At 37.3% G+C, this 27,692-nt stretch overlaps 1 protein-coding gene across 2 annotated transcripts in view; it reads right to left on the bottom strand.

Moving 5' to 3' along the window:
• The window catches only part of XPO4 (exportin 4), an 86,012-nt gene that overhangs the window by 10,607 nt on the left and 47,713 nt on the right, over positions 1-27,692 (bottom strand). The window contains exons 7-22 of one of the 2 annotated variants that reach the window (XM_074569482.1): positions 26,352-26,464; positions 23,721-23,878; positions 23,278-23,452; positions 17,789-17,965; positions 15,424-15,566; positions 15,161-15,306; positions 13,659-13,836; positions 11,778-11,937; positions 9,923-10,092; positions 8,787-8,961; positions 7,393-7,686; positions 6,361-6,541; positions 4,720-4,838; positions 3,642-3,772; positions 2,750-2,867; positions 1,379-1,471 (exon numbers count right to left, since the gene is read on the bottom strand). In XM_074569482.1, coding sequence (XP_074425583.1) covers positions 1,379-1,471; positions 2,750-2,867; positions 3,642-3,772; positions 4,720-4,838; positions 6,361-6,541; positions 7,393-7,686; positions 8,787-8,961; positions 9,923-10,092; positions 11,778-11,937; positions 13,659-13,836; positions 15,161-15,306; positions 15,424-15,566; positions 17,789-17,965; positions 23,278-23,452; positions 23,721-23,878; positions 26,352-26,464 — 2,531 coding nt within the window. The remainder of the gene's footprint in view (positions 1-1,378; positions 1,472-2,749; positions 2,868-3,641; positions 3,773-4,719; positions 4,839-6,360; positions 6,542-7,392; positions 7,687-8,786; positions 8,962-9,922; positions 10,093-11,777; positions 11,938-13,658; positions 13,837-15,160; positions 15,307-15,423; positions 15,567-17,788; positions 17,966-23,277; positions 23,453-23,720; positions 23,879-26,351; positions 26,465-27,692) is intronic. The other variant, XM_074569491.1, reaches the window with a different exon arrangement.

Below are 27,692 nucleotides of genomic sequence, written 5' to 3'. Positions count from 1 at the left end.
GACAAAAGATAAGGCTGAAATACTCAACGCTTTCTTTGCCTTGGTCATCACTGACAGGTTTTCCCAGACCTTTATGACTAGAGACAGGGTTCAAGGAAGAGAGGAACTACCAGTAGTAAAGAGGACCAAACCAGGGATCTGATGCATACAAACTCATGAGACCTGACAGAATCCATCCAAGGGTTCAGAAAGCTAGGCTCATGTCATTACAAGGCTGCTCTCTAACATCTTTGAATGACTAAGAAAATCACGAAGCAAGTACTCCTGGGAAGCTATCTCTGGGCACATGAAAGAGAAAGGGACTGAGAAGAGCCAGCATGGATTTACCAAGGGTACATCATGCTTTACCAGCCTGTCTTCTGTGATGAAATGACTACATCTGTGAATGACAGGAGAGCAGGGATGCTTGATCGTAGCAAGTCTTTAGCAGTTTTGCACAGCACCCTTGTAACCAAGCTGGGATTTTATTGTCTAGGTGGGTGGACTACTATGTGGGTGAAAAACACACCTGTATCGTCAGCCTCTAAAGGACTGTGGTTAATGGCTCATATTCACCTGGAAGCTGGTTACAGGTGGCAGTGAGAGCTCTCAGCTGGGGCTTGTCCTGTTAAATATTTCAGTCAGTGACCTGGAGGAGAGGAAACACACTTTCCTCAAGTCTGTGGATGAAACCAAACTGGGGAGTGTGGCCAATGCATTCAAGGGCAGGACCGATGTTCAGAGGCAGAGGAATGAACTGACAGGAACCTCATGAAATTCAACAAGGGCAAATGCAAAGTTCTGCAGCTGAAACAGGCTAAGCCCCTGCAACTATACAGACTGAGAACTTGCAGGCTGGGGAGCAGTTCTGCTGAATAAAGGACCTGAAGGTCTGGTGGACAGCAGGCTAAACAAGTCAGCTGTGTGCTTTGTCAGCAATGAATACTAGCAATATACTGGGCTGTATTTATTATTTGTCTTTACACAGCACTTGTTAGATTAGATGTGGAATACTGCATCCAGTTTTAGGCTCCTTAACACAAGAAGGATATTGATAAACTTGAACGAGTCCAGTGGTGGGCAACCAAGACTGTCTGGCAGATGCTGAAAGTACGTGAATTATATGGATAAAAAAAAAAAACAACAAACATTGAACAGGCCACTCAGAGAGGCTTTGGAATATTCATCTTGGAAGTTTTCAAGACAGAGTTGAAAAAAGTCCTGAGAAACCTGACCTGAATTCAGTGTCGATCCCACTTTGATCAAGAGGTTGGACTACAGACCTCCTGAGGGTCCCTTCCAAGCTGAATGATTCCGTGATTTGCCAGACTCACAGTAACTAACCACTCTCCTTTAACAAGTGACTGGTTTTCAGGGTGTAAGTGTCTAAATGCCATACCTGATGCAAACACACTAATGTGTAGAAAGCTTCACCTGCTGCAGTTGTCATTTCTGTGTTGTGCTTCTGAAGTACCAGCATATCAAAGACCATCTGAAATCGCAAAACAGAAGCAGTTACGGAAGGGTAAACTTAACTTTCTACTTTACCAACATTTGCTGCTGAACCTCATCTGCACTTCTGATAATAATAATGAACATGTATTTATAAACATCCAAGTTTGTTGTTTGCTTTGTTGCCTTTTTAAAAAAAAATTTAGGTATCAGTAATTGGAAAGCTAAGTTCTAAAAGAACTTTCTTAGAACTTTCAGGTCTTGGCTTAACAGCACAAATTCACATCTCAAAGCACTGAAACCTGTTGTTGATTTATATGTGTTCTTCAGAGAGAAATGGCATCTCTTGTATTTTTCTCCAAAAGTTGCAGATATGCCAGAGAAATAATGAAAAAAGCGTTTGGTCTTCCAGAATAAAACAGGGAACTTTTTCCTCAAGCTTTGGAGACTTCTACAGCTCACAGAAAGCCAAAAAGGGAACAGATTAATAAGAGCAGTATTATAATTTTAAGCGGAAATTTAGAGAAAAGGCAGAAAGCTATGTTAACTTAGAAGAAATATAAAGACAAATTAAATTATTTAAGGTGTTTCTCATTCTCTCAGCTTGGCTGATGCATGGTTTTAATGAGCAATCCCCAGAAGTTCGAATGTCAGTTTGGTAAGAAAAGATGTCTCAAGGAAAACGGAAGTCTTTACAAAAATCAGAAGACAGGCACACAAGTTCTCCAATTACTTTGTTCCCAGTTAGCAGGAACCTGGTTGCTACCAGGTCACTCCAAAATTCGATGAGATAAGAATGGATGGTCCTAAAAGGAAAGTACTAAATACGGTACTTGATTAAGAAAATGCATAATTCATTGGATACAGTGAATAAATGACAGCATTTTCTTTCTAGTTCTCAACTATGCTCATTTTTCTACTTCTTGTTTTAGTACTCTACCCAGCCTACCCAGTTCACACAATTCTGGAAGCTTTCTATTTCATAGTAAACGTAACTGCTAACATTGTCAATCAGGTTCATTCTAGAGCTCGTATGCAGAGCATGGATAAATATAAATTGCATTTTGAGAGGCTCAGGTCTTTTTTTGATTGGCAATAAGTAATTTCCTCTCTCTATGCCTCCATCCTCTTTTGTACTCTAGTCCAGTGTCACCAGTCCTTCAAGCTCTTTTTTCTTAAACTGCCAGTTTAAGATAACAGGCTGTTTCTTACTGTATGTGTGATCCTGATTAACCTGGTCAGATATGATCACTGTTTTGCCTCTTGATGCTACCTGTATGCAAAAAAAATGAAGTAACACAAAACGTGGACATCTTACCTTAAGAAAGTGCCTTGTTGCTAGGAAAAGGGTTGAATCTGTTTCTTGTGCTTTTGCACACTGTTCTGCTAATGGTGTTACAGCCTCCAGACAGAGCTGGCAAACCTCTGAACTCATTCTGGTAACGGGCGTTAAAGAATCAAAGTTAGATTTCAATTACATGGCGGTAAAACTTCCCAGTGGTGTCACTAGAAAATATTTTAAATGTTTGTACGTTCCAAGATTTCTTTTTACTATAAAGCTGTTAATAAAAAAATTAAATTTAAAAATATAGAAAAAGGGGAAAAAAAAAGAATTCCAGCTCGTTGCCTTCTTTAATTAACTACACGCCCTAAGGTAACATAACCCTCTCTGACATAACATTTTCAGAAAGAGTCCCTTATGGTCAAGCTCATCTGTTTCTGACACGTGCCACAGATTAGTGAAACTGGTACTCCCATTATGAGAGGGAGAGCCCATTGGCACCCTGACAGGAAATGCTCTGGAGCCAGCCCAGTAGAACAGCAGCAGTGTTTTGTATTACCAGCTGAGAAACTAATTCAGGAATGGCTTTGGGATACCAGCTGAAGGCTTATGAAGTTACACACTCTGAAGTGAAGTAATGGAGGAGGCAGGAATGGCTGCCAGAAAAAACTTACACGCTAAACCACTTAAAGGCTGCATTCAAGCAACACGAGTCAGAGGAAATTCAGCTAATACTAGAATCTCAATAGACACTACAGGGAAACTCTCAGTCACCAGAGAGCAAGAGTTGATTACCGATATATAATTATAGATACAGAGACTGATAGAAAAGGAAAAAAATGCAAAGAAAAATAAAATCTGATTTTTAACACGTCCTTATAAAAGCAAGTCAGATTTTTTAAACACTCCCAAGCTCTATAAAGGATACGACGACATCCCTAACTCCAGTGAGTACATTAGGCTCTTAAAGAGGTCCTCTGGAAGTTGTGGAATTTTCTCAGGGAAAATCTCACAGATGAAAGTGATTAATTTGTAATATTGATTACACAGGGATGGAAACTGTCAAAAGAAAAACATGGTAATTTTAGAATCAATCACATAACTCTATTGTGACATAATTTCCATCTGTACAAAGAGACTGGACCAATGCTTTCCACTGAAGAAGAAAAGACAATTTTAGTAGGCAACTTCAGAGTCATCAGAATGGCTACAACTTTATTAGCAAACACTCTGGTACAATAAAAAAAGATTGCTAAAGCTAAACAGATGATGGTGGGAGTCCAGTATCTGCTCTGTACAAATTGAAGGAGTTGTACTTCAGACACGAGCAAATCTAGTCCTGTGGGGTAAAAGCCTGACGAGCATTTGGAGCACAACAGACAGGAGGGCTCCTAGGGTGCATGCTTTGGCTCAGTTCCATCTAAAATGGACGTAGCTCTCATGCTCAGGGAGCGCTACCAGATGAGAAAGCATGTTAGAGGCAACAACCGAGACCCACTTCAGAAGTGTTCCCCTGATTCAAAGTAAAACATTAACACAGTGCAACCCAATGAATTACTGCTGTTCCACTGTGTCATGTTTTATTGTTCTACTGACAAGCCGCTGCTGTCTATGATACAAAAGCCAGCTGTATTGTGAAAATAATTGAAGAGTTACTACTTGCTCCCAGATTTTTATTTTAAATGTCACTGTTTATGCTCCTATCACATTTCTGACATTATCAGAAAAAGGATTCCACAAGCCATGTTTCAGGTTTGTCTAATTGTTATCCTGCATGGACTCACTTTTAGAAGAAAAAAGTTTTGTTTAGGCCCTTCAAATATACATTTTCTCAGCTTACAATATTTCTTTTCAAACAGTATCTAGAACTGTGGAACAGTTATTTGCATTTTAAAAAGCCTAGAAAATTTAACTTGTGGAGGTGGAATGCATATAGGAATGAATTCTAGGAATCCATTACTATACAGTTTTCATATTCTAGCTACTACGTGTAAAAATATACTTACCTTCAGCAGATCCTGGGACATTAGAGGCAGAACTAGATTAACCCCATATAAGACAACATCTGCTGCCGATACAGATCTATTTGTAGCTTGCCCAGGCTCATGTCCTCTAAATACTTCATCTATAGAAGAGACAAAAATGTTTTGTATGAAAGGAGGATTAAGCATATTGAAGGAAGAGTTCCATTTCTTTATAATAAAGACATTTTTAAATATAGGACTATTCCCCTCTCCCCAAACAAAAACATGAGGCACTGTATTAAAATAGAAACTTAGTGAACGGAGGCTGCCACATCACTCTATATTTATATGCGTTAGGACTAAGCATTTCACAACCACGTGTACCAGCTGGCACGCTAAAACAGAACTCTTCAGATGCTCGAGGGCTCCCTTCCACTACAGAACATTGCATTTGTTGCTAGCTATAGCTGCTGCATGCCTGCACACATAAACAGAGAGCGAGCAAAACAATACTGCTTTTAAATACTTTATATATGTATTATATATTAACATAGGTTTATATATATTTTTATAAACACAAGGAGAAAAAAAATGGAAGAGTTAATGCAGAAGATTCTGTAGTTTAGACATTGCCAAGTTTTCTCCAGTTACAGGTAATACCCATATTTCCCATCAGTGACCTTACTTTTATAATTCCTGCATTGTGTTAGCAACAGTATGCAGACAACTTTCAATACATTTGATCTCTGGGCACTACATTTTGGTAGTATTCACATTCCTTAGTTTCATGGTAAGTATTTTACAGTGTTTTCCATGGAACTAACTCCCAATGTCTGGCCTCAAAAAGAATATTTTACATGACGCTGAGCTGTTCATTCAATGGACAAAGTCTAAATCTGGTTCTGTATTTGTGTTGTGCATGCATGACAAAAAAACTAGACTGATGCACTGAATTTTGGAGTACAAGGTTTCAAGATGTACCTCAGAAAAGCAACAAGCAATGTCAAAACAACCAAGGCAGATTCAGTTTGTTACCGAGCATGTCTTCTGTGCAAGCTGTATAGGACATGGTAAGATCTGAATCACGCAAATCGCTTTTCAGCTTACACAAAAGGAATGCAGCACAGCTAAGCTAGAACGGGTAGATTATATTCAGGACTACTGCAATTTTAAGTGGCAAATATATGGAAAAATGTAACAGGCTGGGATACAAAAAAAGAACCCTTAGCTACACCCGCATACCATAAAGCATGTTCTGTGAATGAGGAATACAGAAAACCCCCAAACGTGATGGAATTTTAATGAGCTCAGCATTTCACAAAAGTTGGATCTTGTACTAAGATGATAATCCATCTGTCCTCTTGCAGTAATTTACTATTCCGACTTCTATGTGGGATTTTTTGCTGTGAAACTGCTGCTACTACATGTTCATACCTGCAACATGGAGATTTCAAGCTCATTCAGAGTTCATACATGCTCTATCTATTTTATGACAGCAATAATAATTTCAGATGTGGAAAGTCCTTCCTTTGCTACTGGCACATTAAATAGTAGTTTCCATATCCTGATCTAATCAAGCCTAAGCTTCAGTTTTCACTTCACCTGGATTGAATGGATGCCCCACAATGGCTTTTACAGTTTAGAACACAAGTTACGGTTCAGCAATTACCAATTCCTTCATACCTGTGTCACTGAAATCTATGAATTCTTTTGATAGAAGATTAGTGAGAAGTTCCATAATAAGGAGGAGATCCTGGTACTGGTCTTCTTCTGCTGTAACATCTATCCGTTGTCGACCTAGATTATTCTTGGAATACACCTGGAGCAGAGTTAGGCAGGCCTCATACAGGTTCATGGCTTTGGCCTATAAAACAATGTTAGACAATAAGAAAACTTTCATATGCTAAAAGTGCCACACTTAGTTTTAAGATGGCGTTACTTGGTTGGTGATACCTCAAGATTTTCATTTCGGTTATAGAACCACTTTTTGTAAAAACTGCACACAAAATCGTCAAGGAAACAGCCATCTTAAACAGCAAGAGCGCTTACAGCCATATATCGATGTGCTACGCGCTGAAACAGAAGAACATTACTTTTATCAGTTCCTCCATCTTATCTTCTCTTTTGTGTTAAGAGTGACAGGCTGACATCTCAGTCATCTCACAAACTAGATTACCATCAAAGTTGGAGCCATAATATACTGTTTGTGCATACACAGTTTGGAACAGGCAGGATCGCTTCTAGATGCAAAACCAAAATTAGCAAAGATGTAAGTGTACTGCAGTGACTCTATTTACCAGATCATATCTTGGTATCCATTATGACTGCTTTAGGACCAAGGCAGTGACTCTATGGCATGCATTTGTCACATAAAACAGTGCTGCAATTCTCCTAGACAAGCCTTCACAGAAGCTTGATATGGTTAAAAAAAGTATTCAACATGATCTGCACTCTATTGCCACCCATGCCTACACTTAGCTTAGTGAAGAATTATGGTTAAGTTTATTAGTATAAGAACAGTCTAGATGTCCTGCTTTTAATCTTTGCAAGCGTATGTTTTTAAACAAAGGAACTCCTCTAACAGATGTGACCATATAGCATTTCTTTCTCTACAGAATCTAAAAATCACTATCCTTTATTTTGTTTAAGGGATAGCACTGTATACACACATACACACACACGCCTTCCCCTCCTTCCCCTTTTGGTTGTATTTACCTCTCCAAGATAGCAAATTTGTTTATGTGCAACTTCAACAAAGACTTCTATTATGAGATTAACAGTCTCTGGTGTGTTTTTGTATACTTCCATTAATCCAATGCAATTATTAAGGAAGTCCATTAGGAAATTGAAGAGAATTGCTACGTTATCAATCTGGGTAGCCTCAGCAATGCCGCAGAGTGCTTCTAATGTAGCAGTGATTTCCTGTTTCACTTCCTCCTCCTGACAGATCTGCTGAAAGTTTTCTTGGTTTATCACATTCAAGAATCGCTGTTGAAGTGGCTGAAGAACCTTAAATTTTTGTAGAAAAGTCAGATTAAGATAAGCATACTATCACGTGATGTGAGGTTTAAGTAATTTAGCAAGCTCATGGGTTGCTTGTGGCACAGCAGTACAAATGGCTCAATTATGTTACTACCTGTCACATTAACGTAAGCTGAAGTGGTAGTGATAGTGATTCTCATTATCCACCACCACCTCCAGACTGGTTCCAAAATGAGCGCCTCCATAAATACTTTATGTTATTTTGTAGTCTTTAAACAAATTAAAATGACTTTCTCGGGATCACAGTATTTCCTTCTCTTCCAAATTCAGTATTAGGGGAAAAAATTCTTACAGTTCATCAATAAAAGCATTAATTAAGATTCATGTTTGTAATTATCTTTGTCATATTATGATTCTCAATAGTGCAATCTCTCTTGTAATCAGCTGTGTTTGGAACCAATTTAGAAACTTCCATAAAAACATTTAACTGTTTTTCTCAATTACTTCCTGTGCATTACAGTCTTACCTTCAATCACTAATTTCTTAGCTTTGCTAATAAAAGCAAGTTTCTCTCAGAAGGACAATGCTTTACAAACTCATGCGGTGCTCACTGACTGCTTTCCGTCTCCTTTCTGGCACCAACCTTTCTGGTATTAAATATCTGAGCTTTAATGGAGCCAGGGCACAAAAAAAACTGGTTAAGGCTCTTCATTGTGTTCCACATTAGCTTTTTACTTACTGTCATTACCATTAAGTGAATAATTCATAACACCACCAAATTAAAACAAAAGGAAGAAATGACACAGCAGTTCCAGGGGAAATTTATAACCTTTTATAATAGTCTCTTTGAAGCGTACCGCTATACTGGCCGCTTCATGAATCCTCCAGGTAATTATTAGTTGTTTCTGTTTAGGCTGTGATGCTTTAGATAAAATTTTTGGCAGCTCATGGGTGCCATACAAATATTGACCTTCAAAGAGAGAATAGTCTAAAAAATTGTAAGTATTAGATGTTCAAAATCTAAAGATTCTATACGAGTTGATTTTGTGTCACCATAAAATTCCCTAAACTAACTTGTTTTCACTACTTGCCAAAATGAAGGTAACAGAAGCATCAAAATAGCTTACCTCTGTCCAGTATTGTTGCTTTGTTTCCGTATCCATATGAGCAAAGCCTCCTAAAACTAAAGCTTTCATTAGTGTTCTCTGCACAGAACTGGACAAATAGTGAAGAGGAGGACTTCGCCTCGCAAATTGTTTAGCTAAATTCCACCAATTTTCACATTGAATAACTAAGTTTGCCCTAGAAGAGGGAAAAACAGTTTAATTAAAGAAAAGACTTCACAACATTGTATGAGCAGAGCGCATCAGGTTGCTAGCAGCTGTCATAAGATTTTTTTTTAAATTTTAATTCCTTTATTCTAAGGCTAAATTGCCTTTTGACTTTCATCTTATTAATGCCTCACCTCTAAGATTTCTAAAGTATATACTCTGAAAAGAGCTCAATTCATATGGGAGAAAAGCAGGGAAGTGCTTTAGTTTTACACACATAGACACACAGAGTTAATGGACATATTGCATGGATTAAAAGCTTAGTCTCATTATGTCATGATAAAATAAGCAGTTTATTCAAAACTAGCTCCTGTGGGTTTTAATTTTTTTTTAAAAAGAAAATTCCTCAAGCATTTCAATCCTCAAACTTCAGAACAGTCTTTCAGCAGACTGTGAATGCATGATTGTGTGCATAATTGCATGTCAATTCACAGAAGTAAAACATTCAAGAATTTCCTGCTTTGCAGTTTGTAACACCAAAGAAAACTTTGAAATTTGTCTGAATCCGCCAAATCCTGGATTTTCAAAATTTTTTTAATATGTTTTTAAAACACATTTTATACTGGCTTAGCCAGTATCTGCACTCTTAATCCGGAAGAACTTGTTCAACAAAAATAAGCAACACAAAAATCCTTGCAATAAGAGTGGAGACCAGGAGAGTTTTCCTTTCTCACCGTTGAAGAGTGAGGCACAAATATAGGGGAAGGAGAGTGCACTTCTAAACAATAATTAAAGTTAGATTATGTTTTGTCAATCTAGGTCTCACTCCTCACTTTGTCAGACAATATTTTTTTCCATTTATAGTACGTTACTAAAGTAATTTGACTTACAGAGACATGAATATGAAGTGCCCTATATCTGGATTACTTTGGCCAAAAAAATTTAAAGGAAGCAAAAGAAATTTTTTGACTTCCAGAGGTATAGCAACTTACCGCTCTCTCCTTTCCACTAATGTTACTAGCAGTTGTACAGTATCATTTGCAAGGTCCTGCTCTGAACTCCACACTGCCAGGTTACTGATCACTTTTTCTAAAAGGTAACCCACAATCCACTGGGAACCCTCTGTATCAGCACCAAATGCTGTACTAAATGGCAGACTTATCTATAAGAAAAGCATTAAAATGAGTGAGTTTTACAGAAGCCAGAACCCCAAAGTGTATGGCAATCAGTCAGCAAATTCTTTTCAGGCTGTCACTTCTTCCCTACTTAAAATACACAAATGTTACAGAGACAAAGGCAAAGAGCAACTCTAACAGAAAAATCTTTGCCATATTTATCTTGCAATTTTAAGCACAACACCTAAAACAAAGAAAAGTTGCAACTTCATTATAGAAATTATGTTTGAGTATGTCTAGCTTTTAATGCAAATGAAAGTTCAAAAGCTTTAAAATTAAAAGAAAGATCCCAAAATCATCTCCCCAAAGTGCTTCCCTGAATTTATGACGAAATTTCTCAAAATTCAGTGATAAAAATTATTAGAAATAAACCTAGCTGTTGATCTAGATTGAGTCTTGTAAAAAAACCTTATATTCATTGTAATTTTTCCTCATCTGCTTTCTGCAGATTGTTCCTTCAATCTGTAAATTTTTTAGGAAAGACTTCACATTTTGGTCCTGGCACATTAAAACACGCTTCCTTAAAATTGCCTGTTCTCCTATCTTTAAAAAATGTTTCTCAAAAGCGAAGTCCAGGGATTTTGTAATAATTGTGCAGGGGCTTCCTGTCAGCACACCACTAACATTTCTAACTTTAAAACTCATAACGTATACACGACTGAGCATAAGGTTTAAATAGATGTTTCAATCACCTTCACATGTCAACACAAACTAAACGTGCATTTCCTAGATACTCTGTCTCTTCACATTGTTTCTTATGTGGGTCTCCTTCTTACATGTTCTCCAATTCTTCCCCAACTGGTACCTTTACAAATCCTTAGCTCTGCTGTAAGTACAAGCTGAATAATATGATTCCAAACATTTATGAGTCTTTGGTATACCTATTTTTGTTAAGGAGGGGCCTCCTGAAGCGTTAGTATTCTTAGTTGCTTCAGTAGTGGAAATAAAGGGGAGGAGGAAGAGGCTTCCTTCTCAAAAGTTAGAGCCAACAGGACCTCCTCAGGATGAGTGGCCTCTGTCAGCTAGCTGGATTACAGTTAGTTCTATAAGCAAAATCAGGATCGAGGTCTAATCATGATTAGTGCCGTCCAAACATGGTAAGAAGTTTCCCTTTACAACGAATGCACCATTGAAATCATGATATATACAATGGGAACATATGAGAACGGGGAGAGGAGAGAAAGTAGCATGACATTAGCTGATGTATACTACCTTGTGATGGTGTTAAATATCTAATTCAGAATTATGAGCAGGTTGCTCACTAAATCACCCATCAAGGGCAACCACTATATTAGAGGTGAACTGTAAGATCTGATGGATAGTGCGAAGTAGCTTATAGAACTGCTGTAGTCGGTGAGTTTCACCCATTACGCAGCCTGAAAGCGCACTATGCTATTCTACTATGGCAATGATGGCTAAAAAAAAATAAAAAAATAAAAAAATTTACATTTGCACCAAAATGTGCAAGAAGGGTCCCCTAACAACTTATATTTCTAATGAAAAAAATGAAGAGAACATCAACTTTCAAACAAACTCCAAAATAAACCACAACCCATTTAATATTAAAAATGCTTTATCATTGCACTTTAAAATAGCTACACTGACATCTGCATTCACATTATAATATTATTGCTAATACTCACCAATTAATTCATGAGAGTTATATCCTTACCTGATCATACAGCTTTTCATCTACTAGGAGGTAAGTCTTTGCCCAGCGCTTGAGGAACCACACAATATCTTTGCCCATCTGGGGGCTCAGGAGGTGCGTGAGATTTGCCCTTATTGCTCTAGATTCCACTTCTGACACTCTTAAAATAGCAGATAACAACCTGCAGATTTAAAATACAATGAGGATGCTGAGAGTGGCTTTCGAAGAAGCAATGTGACTTACCAAACACTTTCATTTTTCATGAAATATGACAGAAGGAACAGGAGCTAAGCTAAGCTCTAATGAAGTAAAAAGCACATGAATTTATTGTTTCTTTAAATGCAAGGAGAGACAGACAGGATAGACTGGCAAATATCCCCCAAAACCTCAAAATATACATTAAAGGTTAAGGAGTTTATCTTTGACATCAAAATTACTGCAACAAAGAATGCTCACAAGCATTCTGACATTGAGGGAACGAAGACAAAGGGACTGCTACTTGGAGTAAAACTGATTCTCCCTTCCTTGCACCATCAAGCTTAGTGACCAAGTGTGTCCTAATTGTGCAGCTTCTACAGTGTGATGTGTACCAAGGAACAAGTACAGAAATGACAAGTTATTTCTCTCTCTCTCATTACTGCAGAAAAACGGTCTGAAATAGCAGATTACCCGGTGATTGCATTAATAAAATCAGTCCATAAAACTACATTAAATATTAGCTTTTGGAGTATATCAATTAAATTTGGTAAGAATGTGATACTTCACAAGGAATTCAGGAGTTGACAGTGGTTTGTTTCTTGAAGACATTTCAGAGCTATTGCCAGAGAGCCTCAAATCTCTCTTTATTTAGAACTGATTTTATTCCCATCAGCACTGAGACACTGCATCAAGAAATCCTGTTTGGTGGCCACTTCTTGAAGCTGCCAACAGTATCATCAGTGAGCAGTATTCAAACTTCTGAACATTAGGCCCATCATTGCTAATGAAGATCCATTTTTTTCTAGCCACTTCCAGAAGAAGAAAATGTGAAGTAGACAAGAACTAATCTTGGGTGAAGAATCTTCCACGTCAATTAAAAGTGGAATGCAATCTTCTGAAGTGTGAGGATTCAAATTGAGGAGTCCTTTCTAAGCATCAGCTTTCTTGCAAATAGAGATCAGAAATCCCCTCTCCTGCTCCTTTTATAGGCTAATATGTGGACATAAGCGACAACAATTCCTCCTGCACCAAGGACCAGATGAGCTGCTACTGCCAGCCCTGGGCAGAAACTCATGTTCAAAGTAGACAAGCTCACTGATGCTCTGAAAAGCATTTGCTTAAAGCCGTACATGTGCTGAATGAATTATAGAGTATATTACCTAAAGATTTTGATCTACCAACTTTTTAGTAATTTAAATAGTTTTCAGGATTTTCTGTAACGAATGGATCAAAGATGGGTTTTCAGTAGAGATATAAAAACATTTCTGTTTATTTCCAAGGCTTTGACCTAATAGTCTTCACAGAAGACATGAGCCATTATAGTCATTTCAGCCTTCCCATATTGACTCAGTTTTATCTGTTTTGATGTCTCACTCATTTTTCTTCTAAGTTCTCCCCTGGATCATCTTGACTTGAAATACCATCTGTATTTACCCTGCCTTTCTTTACCCTAAAAAGTCACTTCATCTTTTCTCTTAATCTCTTTTACAGCATTGCCTTAATATGTCTGTTATAAAACCATTCTTATAAATTATTTGCCTTTACTTTAATACTGGTTAAAAGAGATATTTCTTTTCCAGTGTTCAGTGTTTACATATTACTTTCTTACTTTTCAAATTCACAGAAGCCCACTCATATTCCCTTTTTTTTTTTTCCCTCTGAAAAAGCATTTAACATACTTAATAGCATGAGATGCATTCTTACCTAATTACAGAATCAGTTCTGTTGTATCCTGGGATGGAAGAGGCTTTTTCTCCTGGAGATCCCAGAATCTGAAGTGTCGTATTGATGTCAACCTCAGCTGAATGTTTAATGGAATATTCCATTACTTCTGGAGGTATTAGCGGAGTCTCTCCCTGAGTATCATTAGCCAAGAGGTAGCCTTACATTAAAAAAGAAAGAGTGATCACAACTTTCTACCCTAGGTTAACTTATGGCTTTTTGATTAGAGAATCCATTGGCTTAACGGCAGGCATCGCACCAGAATCAAAAGTTCGTACAAACCCTGACTAAATACATGTAAGTTAACTTTAGATTCCTTAAAGCCATTCAGTAGAACCTAAAGTGACAAGGAACCAAGACTGGAAAAGAAACCACCAAATTAAAAAAACAAATAAATAAAAAAGATATGAGCTTTGCTTCACGCAGAAGTACTACAATCAATTCAACTATTGAGGGGAAAAAAAAAAAACAACCCCAAAAACCACAAAACAACATTTTGGGTCACTTTTTTCTTATCCTCTTATGTGATAAAAAAAGCCTTGATTTTACAGCTTCCCCACTGAGTCCATCTCATTTGGGACTTCTGTTCTGCTAATATTTCGAATCTGTCAGAGGCTTTAAGACACCAAGTACATATGCTATAATAAAGTTTTCCTTGCATAGCAACTGCAGATCAGGTGAAGCATGGGGTTTTATACAATACTCTGGTGTCCAGATAATTAATATTACTTCCAGCTTTAGTCGTAGTTTTCAATGTCTGATCTCATAACCATCTGCGAGCTACAAATAAAAACTCCACCCACAGTGATAGAAAAATATTATAAACATATTAAGGTCAACATCTGAGAGCGACTAAAACATCAGATGTTCAAAAAGATCCCACAATATATTTCATAAAGTATACATATCCCCTAACAAAGTACAGACACTGTCTCAGTTATTATGTTTTGCAAACAGATGTAAGAGTTTCATCTAAAAATCAAAACCAAAAAGTTTCTGAATTCAGCTTCCCTGAAACAACAAAATGCCAGGACACGGATCATCAGCACTGAGTGATTCTGGAACTTACTTGATTCTCTGCCCCCACTGAGTAATACTGTTATCCTGATCTCATGTTGATTCCCTTATAAAGTCATGTGCCCCCAGACAATACAACTGATATCATGAACAGACTAATTTATTGAATAGGCTGACTGATAACACATCTCAAAAAAATCTATAACTAAATTAGTTGTGGGAATTTCCAAAGGACATTACGTCACGTAAAGATTTCATCTATCTTTTAAAGATAACGTTCATGTTACTCGAAGCAGATGAGAGTAAAACGAAGATTTTGCAAGTAGTGTATGTAAGATGGAAACATCATAAGGGATAAGATTTATAATCAATAAGAACAGTTGATATACAGTGATTTTCTTTTTCCTGAGGTGTTCCAGCTGTAATAAGAATACCAAAATAATACCTATTTAAAGCTGTTCACTAACCTGTGACTAAAATAAGCCAATGAATATCCTCGTACAGGTCATCAAGCACTTTATTGTCAATTGAGCCTGATGCTGGTGAGGCAAGTAACTGCTGCTGATGTCTTTGCAACTGACCATGGAGCCTTGTCACTCGGTCTTCTAATAAACTGCAAACAAACAACAATAAAAAAACTTCACTGTTTTAAAACGGTTTTAGCAAAGTCAGGCTTTTCATATGTGATGGCTTTATTGAGTTGCATTCATGACTATTTTTTTTTTGGTACCTTGTAAGAAGAGGTATACAGTGTTCTGCAGCAATTCTCCCCAGCATGCCTACGCTGGCCAACTGGTCACAGAACTGGTCTCTGTCATCTTCCTGCAGTTCACTTATTTCTTCTTCTTCCCGAGAGGCCACACCATTGGCAGTCTTTGGTTATTTCAACAAAATTAGAAGCAACCAGTTAGTGTTATACTTGTTAAATTTTATCATCACCACCACAATTTTCTACATTATTTTGGCTTTTTCTTTCAAGGTGTTTTGCATGGATGAACAGACTCATACTAAATTAGACATAGAAGTGTTAAACAGAGAAGTAAATATGCCTTCATATTGTTTTCAAATCAGTATTTCCCAAACTCATTAACCTCATTCAGTTAATTGTATATTTGCTACTGTTTCCAATAGTGCTCTCAAGTCAAAAGATTCACTGTTTATGAAATCAGGCGAGCATTAAGAGTTACCAAAATTGATACTTGTTATTAATAGGATAAGCACAGGCCAGACAATAGCAAAACCGGTTCTTTACACCACAGGGTACGTAGATCAGCTCTGCCGAGCATTTGCTGCTAGAAGCATGATATAAGGTACTGAATGACCCTGGCTCACCGAGATGGTCTGCAAACCCGGTGGTCAGAAGACTGCTGAAGTATATTTGCATTTCAAATCACATATAGCAGATCAAGAATCATTTTAAATACTGGTACTTCCATGCTTTCCCCTATTCATTAGTCAATGATATTGTTTTCAGTTGTCTGGGATCTTACATAAATCACACGATAGGCAGTATTTTTCATGATAAAATGAAAATAATCTCTTTCGTTAAAGATATTCCATAGCCCATTGTTTGAGGGGAAAAAAGCTTTAAAAAGTAAATGCTATAATCTCAGGAAAACAGAAGACTAATAATAATAATAATAGTCATCATCATCTTGGTTTTATTTCTTGCTGATGCAGAAGTTGCACTGTTTGATTTCTCAAAGCTTATCTTGGCTGCATTATAAAACTATTTCAATAATAATCAGACCTTATTCCTTGAAGAGATGAAGCAGAAGATGAAGAGAAGATATGTAGAAATTAAGTATCAATGTTTAAAATGTTTTTTAAAAATCTCTTAAAGAATCATAAAATTTACTCAACTAACAAAGCAAAAACCAAGTGACAGAAAGCTATCCGTATGCTTTATTTCTATAAAGGCTCTGGGCAACTGAATCCACTCACAACTCCTTATCCAAAGTGCTTTTTAACCCATCTTTTCTTTATGTAACCCAGCAAATCATTCTCTTTTGGCAACTTCAAAGTTGCAGCTGTTTACTGAAGGGTGAGCCTCTGCTCTCAAAGCAGAGACTGAAAGTTCCTGTTACTGCTTTGATATTGAACAAGAAGCATTCTAAAATGCCAGCTGTGGCTTTTAAAAGGTTACCCATGGGATAAATGACTTATCTCACAGAATGACATGAATTAACCTGTGTATACCAGTTATGTCAAGACCGCCTGATATGAATTCAGAGTTCTCTTGTGAAATATTTGTCTCTGTTTTGGCACCGTTATTTCCATCTGTTACATATTGAGATAGCAGAATTAAGTTTTATATAGTGCTTTTCAGAATGAGGTATCTCAGAGATCTTTGCACAGCATTAAATTAAAGAGAGATTTTATACAGTTATTGAATTGAATCTATGCAGTAATTAATTCAACCAACATCCACATCCAAACTTTCTGTATGAGAATCTATTTTAGTAAGATCCAGACTCCTGGGAAAGAGACTAATCTGCTTTCTTTCTCGATAGTTCAAGAGATACTTGAGGTACTTTTAGGTTTTCTCTAGAACAGTCACCTCGAAAATTCAATTGGGAATTCATTTTATCCAAACGAGCCACATAATATTGCAAGTTTCTTCTAGTCTGAGCATAGTAATTCTACATTTTTTCAGACACTTATGCATGTCAATTATACTTCAAAAGCATACTTTGAAGATAATGTATGGGAGGTAACAATTGTATAAAAGGCTTCCAATTTCATTGTGGATTTTAACTGGGATGCTAGTCCAGAGAAGGACAGTCAGAAGTTTAGTCATTGCATCTGTGGGAAGACCAGTGAGATGCATGCTGATTTGAGTAACAGGTTTGCTTTTTTCTGTTTTTTTTTCAAAGTGATTTCCAACTTTGTATTCCTTTATTTCCTCTTCAGAATGAGAGAAACAGACTGGAAAATGACCCCTGAGTAACAAATTCAGAGCAAAATTTTCATTTCCAAAGTCACAAACAGTAATTCTATACTAGCTCCCTTGAGCTACATAATACAGTACACACCAGAAGACATGAGCTAGTTACTATAGATCATCATCAAGAACTACTAGAATGAGGGCTTACCAAATTCCTTGTACCATCAGGAGCAGCTAGATGGCACTGAATGTAGGAATTGAAGACCTGAACAGCATGTTGGGTAAAGAAACCTTTATGGAAATGTTTGTCATCTTGTACCAAAGTAAGCCAAGATTCCAGCAACTTATCATATGCTTCCATATATACCATGTCATCTTTGTCAAGCTGTAAGAGAGGAAAGAAACAGAACAAAAATCTTATTCCTAAACTAAACCAGAGGAATATACGTTCATTATTACTTAACAGATGTTCTTCTAATGTTGAAACAATTAAAAAAAATCAGTCACAAAACCCATCTAAGGATAGTCAAGAAAATATCAGAACGAACTAAGGCAACTCAAAAAGGTCAGTGCTCTTTTCATGCTTGCTAGGCTTTAAAAAAAAAAACTGTCAAGGTGTTTAGCTATTTCTCTTCATCTCATGTTCAAAACCAAAGCAGTCTTAAATTAAGCCTTTAATGTATAATTACCTAAATACAGGAGCTACTGAGCTTTCACCCCAAAGATGCCAACCATCTCAGCTCTTATTAGTAGCAACAAAGAATTAAGCCATTTATTTTTCATTAAGTAGCGAATATAGAACATGTGCATATAGATTTATATGTATTCCACTATTTCTGAAATAAAGAGAGAGAGAAGATGATTGTCTGTTCCAGAGGAAATCACTGTAAGATTGCATGCGTTTAGGAAACCCTACTACAGGTAGCCAGTTTCAATGATGATACACAGCTTCTCATTCTGTGACCAAACAAAAGTAGAATTCCACAGAATAAGCCTCCACCTCCAATTGCTTGGTGCATTTCAAGTGATGCTTCTTGGTTTTAGTTACTCATATGCGTTTCTACGTAGTACATAAGTTGCAAAAAGAAATAACGTATCTGAAAAACAAAGGTCTGGGTTACAAGCAAACTAAAGAACCCAGATAGCCAAGAGGCCATTTCTTTTAAAAAGTATTTTTGATGTACCTATCAGCTTTTTGATTTGATGCAAAAATGAACTTTAGTAAATATAACCAACTTATCCAATATATCCAGCACAGCTTAGTAAAATGATTCCTTGATGAAATAGAGATATTAAGGCCTTAATCATGCTCCAGACAGAAGAATTCCTGACTTTCAGTGAAGTTACAAACACGGCTGGATGAACAGACAAAGAAAAGAAAACATTGGCTGGATGACTGATTAAGAGGAAAAACTAGTATCACTTGGAAGCATTTCAAGACAGCTTCACAGCACTATTTTTGTAAGTGCAAAGTGGTCATACTTACAGAAGTTAAAATATGGCACACACTGATGCAAGTGTGAAAACAAAAGTGAAGATGACAATGAGTGGGGCAAAATTGTATTCAACACTAACATAATCCACAAATTTAGGATGGACACCACAACAGGACTTTTTAAAACTTGGCTAAAGGACACACAGATTCTTAGACAGTCATTCAATCCTGAAATATTTTGACGTGTGTGTGTAATATATTTATGTATATAACTCACATATAATTTTTAATAAGTTATAAGAATCCAGAGCATAAACCAATACACAGACATGTCTTTTTATGAACAACAAAAGAACTCAAATCTATCCAGTTCATTTATTTGAGAGAAGGTACTACAGAAGTTAATACCATGAAAAAATGTTTTTAACACTTTATGGTATTCTCATGTGGAAGCTAGGATTAATAAGTGCCTCCATAAAGTATGTACCCAAATAGTAGAAAGAGTTTATCCATATTGAACAAATCTGGTCACAAAGGAACTAAAAATTCCCAATCCTTATTTCAGATTAGCTACAGCTGGGCTACCACAGATGTCATACAGGTAAACTAAGTGACATGCTATAGACTGGGAAGGTGAATCATTCTGATAGATCCAACAGCAGCAATGGTGGAGCGCAGTTCAGAACTCAGATCTTCAGAAGAGGCAAGATACAACCAGTAAAGTCAAAGCCATCCAGAGGAACTGGACAAGCTTGAGAAATGGGACTGTGTGAACCTCATGAAGTTCAACCAGGCCAAGTGCAAGGTCCTGCACCTGGGTCAGGGCAATCCCAAGCACAAATACAGCCTGGACGGAAAACGGATTTAGAGTAGCCCTGAGGAGAAGGACTTGGGGGTGCTGGTTGATGAGCAGCTCAACATGAGCAGGCAATGCGTGCTTGCAGCCCAGAAAGTCAACTGCATCCTGGTCTGCATCAAAAGAAACACGGCCAGCAGGTCAGTGGAGGTGATTCTCCCCCTCTACTCTGCTCTGGTGAGACTCCACCTGGAGGGACTGTGTCCAGCTCTGGGGCCCTCAGCACAGGAAAGACCTGATGGAGAGGGTCTGGAGGAGGGCCATGAAGATGATCAGAGGGAGGGAACACCTTTGCTATGAGGACAGGCTGAGAGAGTTGGGGTTGTTCAGCCTGGAGAAGAGAAGGCTCCAGGTAGACCTTATTGCAGCCTTTCGGTACTTAGAGAGAGCCTACAGGAAAGATGGAGATAAACTTTGTAGCAGGGCCTGTTGCGATAGGTCCCTTCCAACCCCAACTATTCTATGAAAGCAAAGATGCTTAATTTCTCTATTATGGGAAACAGAAAGAAAACTAGTACTTCTTCCTTCACAGTATGCTTGACCCTTTAAAGAAAGAACACTTCTAAAATTTGTCAGGCAGCAACAACATGGAAAGAGCTGGAAGCATAGCAGGGAGGACCAAATTCAGAATGATCTCTCCTATAACATGATATTTAAAAACATATATCAAGAAACAGGAACTGTGCATTAAGATTCATTTTGAGAAAAAGAAGCCTTTATTATAATTTCTATTTCTATTTGACTTTCCATTCAACATCCTGTTCGTACTCTTCACTAATTCAGATGGACTATCTGATTTCTACTTCTGCATACGCACTTCAGCAAAGGGGAAGCATAGCTGTGGGCAAGTTGTCTTCTCTCACATCCAGTGCTATTAAAGGAAGAGATTACCGGTCCAACTTGCACCATAAACCAATCCCCAGCATTACTGAAGCTTACTGCCCTGCACCAATGTAGCTGTTCAGGCAAGTGTTTCAACTTCCTTCAGCCAATCTCCCCAACAGGCAGGTTAATGTAAAACAGCATTTGAACATGATGTTTAGATTGTGGGTTCTCCCGCCATGGTTGAAAATCAGTATTAGCTGCTTTGAAGTGGTCTGAAGTGGTTCAGGACCTCCCAGTTTTCACCATATCCATAGCAGGTCTTCAGCTAAGTAGATCCCTTATGCCTCATGGGGTTTATGCAATGTTCACAAGGACAGGCTGGATGGGGCTTTGAGCAGCCTGGTCTAGTGGGAGGTGTCCCTGCCCATGGCAGGGGGGTTGGAACTAGATGATCTTGAAGATCCCTTCCAACCCGAACCATTCTGTGATTCTGTGAAATGTTCTGCTGGCAGAAATATGGTGAAAACAGCTTTTCTGACCAGCAAAGCTTACAGAGTACGCCTGCCAGCATTCTGCTGCACTTTGGATTTCTGAAAAGTTCCAGGAGTATTATCTGAGGACTTTACTGAGTCCAACACACATGGTATTTTGTCTATCAAAAGCTCTTAATTACAGACAGCACATGAGCTCACAAGCAGTCTAAGCAAGAATCTCAGGGAACACATTAACCATGGCTGGGACATTCCTAAGCCAAAAGATTGTTTTCAGGGATACAAAGTAGTATTTCTACAGGCACAGCACACAGTATCATTACACCACCTGGATTAAGTCAGCAATAACTTAAAAATCTCGGTAGCGTGCCTTATTGCTGACACACTGTTAAGGTATAAGAATTTTTTTTTGAAGGCCTGTCACCACAGAATTCTGCATCATCCTGGAAATCAGAGAAACAGCATGAAGTTGAGATATCTGTAAGAGCTATGACAGAACGGAAGGGATCAAAGTGTAACGTTTCTCCTTCCACAGAATGATTTAAAGATTCAAGGAGAGTGAGAAAATTCTCTCCTAAAACAAAAAAATCTTTCATTCTCTCCTTCTGATGTTGCTGAATTTGAGAACATTTAAGTTTAATACTAAAAAGACTTTCTTCAGCTAAAACTATGGGATTATCTAAGCGTTGGCAGCCACAGTTTACTAGGCATAACTGGCCAGTCATTTACAAAACAAACTTTGTACCAGATAGTAGTCCAAGCTACCATAAGCTTTTGCTAAGAGATGAAGTGTTTTGAATGGCATTATGTTGAGCACCGTTTTCATTAAATATGGTTCCATATTCTATCTCTCATGTAACAAGAGGCTAAGTGAGGAAACAACATTCCTTTAGTTCCTTTAATTTAAATAAGCGCCTATGGTTTTGTTGAATCTTTTCTATAAAGGCTTCAGGAGCATTCCTAAATGTGTTGGTGAGCACCAGAACATATGGCCAATGTTCTACTAGAAAAATCTCAAAAGCAGCACAAGTTTTGACCAATGTATTTTGGAAAGTAGCTGTATTTCAGATTTTAAATTTAATCACCAATTTTTTGATTAAAACATGAGCACACTTGAAAGTTTAGGTGAGTGCAGCAAAGACATGATCTAATGCTCTGCAATAAATGCTAACTAACACACCCGTGATCTCTGGTAAAAACCACATCCATCAACTTTATAACTCAATACTTCTATAATTATTTTCAAATTCAGGTAATTAAGCCCAGTCAATATAGCAAAACTGGTAAAAAAACCATTGGGTTATATCTTGATAGTCTCATTTTAAAATCGATAGCTACTGCACATAAATAGCTCGAGTGCAAGATTTTTTGTCTTAATTCTTATGGGCATTTTTCCTTAAACTAGGTCTCCTTATTAGTCTTTTAGAAGCAGAAGTTTTAGAAGCAGAAGACTTAGACTGTCCCAACTGCTCTTTAATGTTACAACCAAAAAGTTTGAAAGAAGTAAACAAAGAGGGAAAAAAAAAATCCTCTCAACTCCTGTGCTAGATTTGTACACAGAATTACCATTTGAACAGCGTCAGCAATGAAGGGATGAAATGAAGAGCTCAGAAGTATGGGGTTAACAACAGATCTTAACAGCTACAGTCACTTAAAACAGAAGTTCCTGACTCAGAACTCTTGACAGTTTCAGTCTGTCCATATGTTCATGTAGTCATTTTAAGCTTTCAGGACTGTGGCTTGTTCATTATCTACAACAGTTTTCAGAGAAGTCCTACAAGAGCAAGTCGGCAATATTTAAAGACTTTAGTATTTTTAAATTAATCCATTCTTTTTAAAATGAAAATGAGACAAATGCTTTAAATCAAACCAAAGCCTGAAAGATGCCCACAGTGTGTAATTATGTTCATTATGCTGTTTGAAACAAAAAGAGAGTCCTCTCAGATGTGATTTCAGAAATACCTAGAACCAAACCACTGAATTCACAACAGTTATTAATACAACAGCCAAAGTCTCATGTCACTTATATTTATCACAAAGAGAAAAAAACAAACAAAAGAACTACCTACTATTTGAGAGCAGATACTTACCACTTCTTCCAAGGCAGCACTTCTTCCGAACGAACAAGTGAGGTGTGCGAGGCAGTTAACAAATGAAGAGAAAAGTTCGTTTGGAATGGCAGTTAAAATATTGCGAGGAAATACAGTTATCAGGTTGCTGATAATACTGGAAATTCCCACTGCTTCAGAGTCTTCTATTTCAATTCTATAGATAGAAATAGCAGTTAGTTTTCTGCCATTAAGAAAAAATGCTAAAAGTGAATTGATTTTGTCGATACATTTGCAATCAATAAATCTATTTCATATTACTTAAGCACCACCTACTTTAAACTGCCTTTTCTTAATTTCAGTAATCCAGCAGTAAGCACAAATTATACTCAGAAATAAGCAAGCCATACCAGCTCTCCACGCAGATACGCTATGCTCCAAAGATTAAAAGATGCCATCTAAATTTAGAGAGAAGGCATACATACCCATTGATAGTATTCAGTAATCCCTCAATGAAGTGTGCCAGGTAATCAACTTGTGAACCTTCATCGGGAAAGACTGGCCCGTGCAAAGACGCCAGCTGTGCCAGACACTGTAATGAATCTTGGGCCATATCTGTATCTTCTCGGATTTTTCGATGTACCTTTCAGGAAGCGAGATAGTTAATAATACACGGAAAATAGGGTGTTCTTACAACAAGTCACATGGCGCTCAACCCAAAAGAGCACACACCAAAAAAAGCTTACTATAACTTCCATTCAGTCTGAAATGCAAGGGTTTCTACAACTCTCTAAACCATAGTAAATGTCAAGATCATGACTCAGCTCACAAAATCGCAAGCCTTGAATTAACTCACTGAAACTAACGTTTAGTTATGTCTCACCTACATGTTGAAAATTGAACTGTCTACTGAATGTTATGTCTTAAAGAGAGAAACAGATGCCAGCCAGTCAGACATACTGCTCCTTCTAAAAACAGCAATAATGACAGTCATCTCTATTATGCTAACTATGCCTAGGCTATGGAGTCTTGCTAAAGTTAGTCAACAAGTTCAATCAAGATTATGTAGATGCTTCTTTAGCAGAGGTAAACACTGAAGACATATACAAAAATGAATGCATCACTTCCTTGGCAACACCCTTAGCATTATACAAGGCCAGCAGTAATCTTCCCACATTTCCGTGAACTGTTATGTCATCACTTCTGCTGGTGAGACACTCTAGATTCAAATCTGTCAGTAACCATATCCTCACAAACAAACTTTAATTAGCAAGTATGGATTTTAAGTATTTTCTTAGGCTCACGCCTCCTATTTTTTCGTATAAGATTTAGCAAATAAATAAATATAGGGTATCTCTTTCACCGAGAAGCAAAGTTGGTTAAAATTATTTCAACAATATTGTACATAAAAGTACAGTTAAAACACTAACCATTTCTCTGAGGCATTATAGTTCCAACTTCACCCAACTCATAACTAGTTGGATTAGCTGCACAGTTAATCTCCAAAAGATCAAACTAGCAGAAGAAACAAACCCCGCAACAGAAATACCCCTCCTAATCTACGTCCCACACTAGGCTGAGATTAGAACTGAAGGCTCCCCTAACATGACAGTCCTGCCAACTTTTGCAAGGTTATTAAAACTTCTTAGATCAGATAAATGAATATAAACTATTGCCATTCACTTACATTACTTCAAATAGCGAACTAATACTACAAGCCTCAACCGTTGCAAATCGGGAATCTAAAAGCAAAACTGACAGCAGACTGCCCTGGCTAGCATTCATTCAAAAATAATCAAAGACAGGTGGGGTTTGGTTACTTTTAAGTAAAACACAAATGTATTAAAACAATTCTGCACCTTACTAAAAACATACTTATGGTGAATAATTGTAAACCAACCAAAGAAACAGATATCTAACTCTGACAACTTCATACTATTAAATGAGGAAGGGTTAATATGTAAGCCAAAAAGTTATTTGCATGTGGAGGTTCACAGCTGACAGTAGCAACTGTCTGGATAGTCTAGACAGCTGTTCAGATTGTGCGTAGCTGCTACGAGTTCTGCCAGTGATTTTTTTTCACCTTTTCAAAACTGCTGGAACAGAAAAACTTGCAGTTAAAAAAACCCCAAACACATATATAAAAAAATTTCTAATTTATCAAAAAATCCTATAAAGTAAGGACATGTATCCAAGCACGTAGCAGACAACTCTCAAGCAGCACTGGAGAGAGTTACATTTACTTTGTCTAATAACAACTTTGTCCAAGTTTTGAGCACATTATTTCTCTGCTTTGCAAAAATGAAAAGAGCCTGAGAATGATAATTCTCAGGTCTCAAGAGAGGTAACATAAGATAAAATAGCATAGTAAATGAATCTATAAGCCAATATATGTTGCTGCTGCTGTAACTCCTAACAGCATAGACTACAAATTTCTCCCCCCAACAGTGGTAGAAAGAAAACAATACTATTTTATCCAGATTTAATATCAAGGGTTTTTTTAAGCTATAGAAAGTTAATATTACATTCCCCTATCCCAATTCTACCTATTCCCTATCCCTCCTAATTTAATCTATTTTAACTTGTTTGGATTTACTTTGGGCTGAGGAAAGAGATGCATAACTCTGTATGCTGAAACCGGCTAGAAAACTGCAATTACGCTACTTCTTTTCAGCTGTTCCGTTCAGCAAACGCTTTAAGATCAGGAAACGCACACCGTTCCGCAAACGCTTTAAGATCAGGAAACACACACCATTCACTGGATCTTTTTTGAGAGCTGTTACACCTTATCTGAAAGACACACTCTGCTACTACTCACCATGCTTGGTTTCGTTTGACGAACACACGTCCAAATGTATTAAATGTATAAAAGTTTAGATAGCTATACACCTTTTTCTTTTGTTAATGGCCATCAACTTAAAGCAATTTAGAGGCAAAACACATATTCGGTAACCTAGGAAAAATACAATCCTTCTGTTTGTTTTGATAAGCAAGCTGAAGTTAACAGAATCAGTCCTACCTGATGCAAAAGGAAGAGTCCAACAACACAGTTTTAGAGCAGGAAGGAGCTGCTTTCCCTGTGGTCTGGACTATGAAAGTTGAAGAAAGAAACTTACTGTAAAGAAAAGCTCCATAACTCTGCTGTCCAGGAGGGTCTCACGCCAGGATTCTGTTGGCTTTAGCATCACATTTTGTGAGGATTCAAACATAGCTATATAATGTCTGCCCAGTTATCTGGTGTCAAGGTCAACAATAACATTCCTACTTGGCTTTAAAAAAATCCTAGATACAACAGGATCCATTCAGAAAGAATGTAATGGAAACAAACTTTAAGCCTCTTCACATACACAGCATAATTCATGCATGAGGCCAAGGAATAAAAGGTATTAAGTATTGAAAAAAAGAATGCTCCAGGAATGTTAGATAACAGTTTGATCATAATTATGAGACATACCATAGTGATACGATCACTTTGATAACCAGGGTGTCTAATGTGACACAGCGAGAAGGGAAAAAAGCAACCGCAATTAACAGGTGTTAAAATTTATGCAAAATAGGAAATCATTTTCTAAAAAATTTTCCTGGCAGCTTTTAAAAAGGCCTTACGATAGCTAAAGATAGCTCATTGAAATCTATATCCCATTTTTCTAAATAGCTAAGTATGCGTCACAGAATGCAGATATGTTAGCCCTGCATTAATCTACATTTTTTAATCGCACTGCAAAGAACAAAAGCATAAGGCACCACAAGGCATGGTCATATCAAACACATGTTTGTAAGAAACGTGCATGAAAAATGCACACACCGTGAAGCCGTGGTTTTGCTGTACTCATTTCAGTTCTTACCACGTGTTTTGCAATAACTTAATTTACAAAATCGTGCAAATGCTCCAGTATAGAAAAAAACAGAGACACGAGCAAAACCATTTAAACAAGCAGGTTACTGTCTTTGTCAGTCTGATCACACGGAAGAGTGTTTATAAAAGATTTTTGAAAGTGCTTCCTTCTGTGACACCCCCCAATCCAAGCAGTAGTAAAACTGCTTCAACGCAGCAACCTACATTTTCATTTATCTTTTTTAAACCTTTCATTATCCTCTCTGATCCCTTTCTAACCCAACCATCAGAATAAGTAACGGCATGCTCAGCTGCATGTAATTTACTTATTGGTAATGAACTGCATTAACTTTTGTACTGTAAATCATCAGGTATTTAAAAAAAAAAAAAAAAAGGAGTATCAAAAAGTATTTATATCCAGAAGAAAATGTTTTACAACGGTATCATTCAAGAAAGCAGACCCCTTAACTTTTGATGGGTTTTGTTTAAGAGAACAATATATAAAGCAAACATCTAGCTTAACATGAAGGATTGAAGGATTGTTGCAGAAGGCAGGATACACAATTTTAGTTTATTTACACTTGTCTTCTGAGTTCCACCAAAATCAAAAATGCCTAACATC

This window comes from Larus michahellis, chromosome 1 (genome assembly GCF_964199755.1).
Source record: "Larus michahellis chromosome 1, bLarMic1.1, whole genome shotgun sequence".
NCBI lineage: Eukaryota > Metazoa > Chordata > Aves > Charadriiformes > Laridae > Larus > Larus michahellis.
Note: the sequence above shows the minus strand (reverse complement) of the source record. Positions and strands in the feature narration are given on the sequence as shown.